Source organism: Asterias rubens, chromosome 1 (assembly GCF_902459465.1).
Source record: "Asterias rubens chromosome 1, eAstRub1.3, whole genome shotgun sequence".
NCBI classification, from domain to species: domain Eukaryota; kingdom Metazoa; phylum Echinodermata; class Asteroidea; order Forcipulatida; family Asteriidae; genus Asterias; species Asterias rubens.
This window is the reverse complement of record NC_047062.1, coordinates 13,773,760-13,774,501: the sequence shown is the minus strand read 5'-3', so window position 1 is coordinate 13,774,501 and position 742 is coordinate 13,773,760. Positions and strand designations below refer to the sequence as shown.

Genomic DNA, 742 nt, shown 5'->3' with positions numbered 1-742 from the left:
TAGACAATGCTTTTGTTGGATATGTACCGTGGCCAAATCAATAAAGATCTGAGATATTTAGAGACGACACTAAAACTCTCAAAAACGTAATTTATAAGTAACTGAAGAAATAGATAAGTATGATTTGAAACTTTGCATGGTGGAAATACCATATAGAATGGTTTGCGGTGACACCATGCCGTAACACCATGTAATGACTATCTCTATCTGAAAAAATAGAATTCGCTTAGTTTCGCAATCTTCATTTAAGTAAATATTATGGAAAACTTTCAAAATTAAAAGCAACCAATATAAATTAAAAGCAACCAAGATAAATCAAAAGTGAAACTTTTTTTAAAGCTCACCAAAATCTATTAAAAAAATCTGGCAGTTTTGTTAGCATAATTGCAAATAAATGAAAAACGTAAAAGTTAAAATCTGTCACCATGAAAACGTGTTAAGGTATGACTGAAACAACACTATGGCCCTTTTTGAAACCACAGCTTCGACTTTAGATTCGGATTGAGGCTCTATTCTCTCGTCTGAAACCCTGGGCACGTATAAGCAACGCACGCACAATTGAATCCAAAGCCAAATCCAGTCATTTCGAAAAGGCCCAAAGAACTCCATTGGCTCCTGGTACATTAATGCATCCATTTCAAGTTTCTACTCCTCATCTATCATTTAATAAATGGCACATCTCCAAGACACATCCAGGATTCAGTACAGCTAATTGTTTGTACAAGACAGCCTTGCTCTACAA

At 34.8% G+C, this 742-nt stretch overlaps 1 protein-coding gene across 1 annotated transcript in view; it reads right to left on the bottom strand.

The window, feature by feature from the left end:
• Positions 1-652: 652 nt before the first annotated feature.
• Positions 653-742, bottom strand: part of LOC117297763 — a 32,725-nt gene continuing 32,635 nt past the window's right edge. Inside the window, exon 7 of the mRNA XM_033780915.1 lies at positions 653-736. Coding sequence (XP_033636806.1) covers positions 653-736 — 84 coding nt within the window. The remainder of the gene's footprint in view (positions 737-742) is intronic.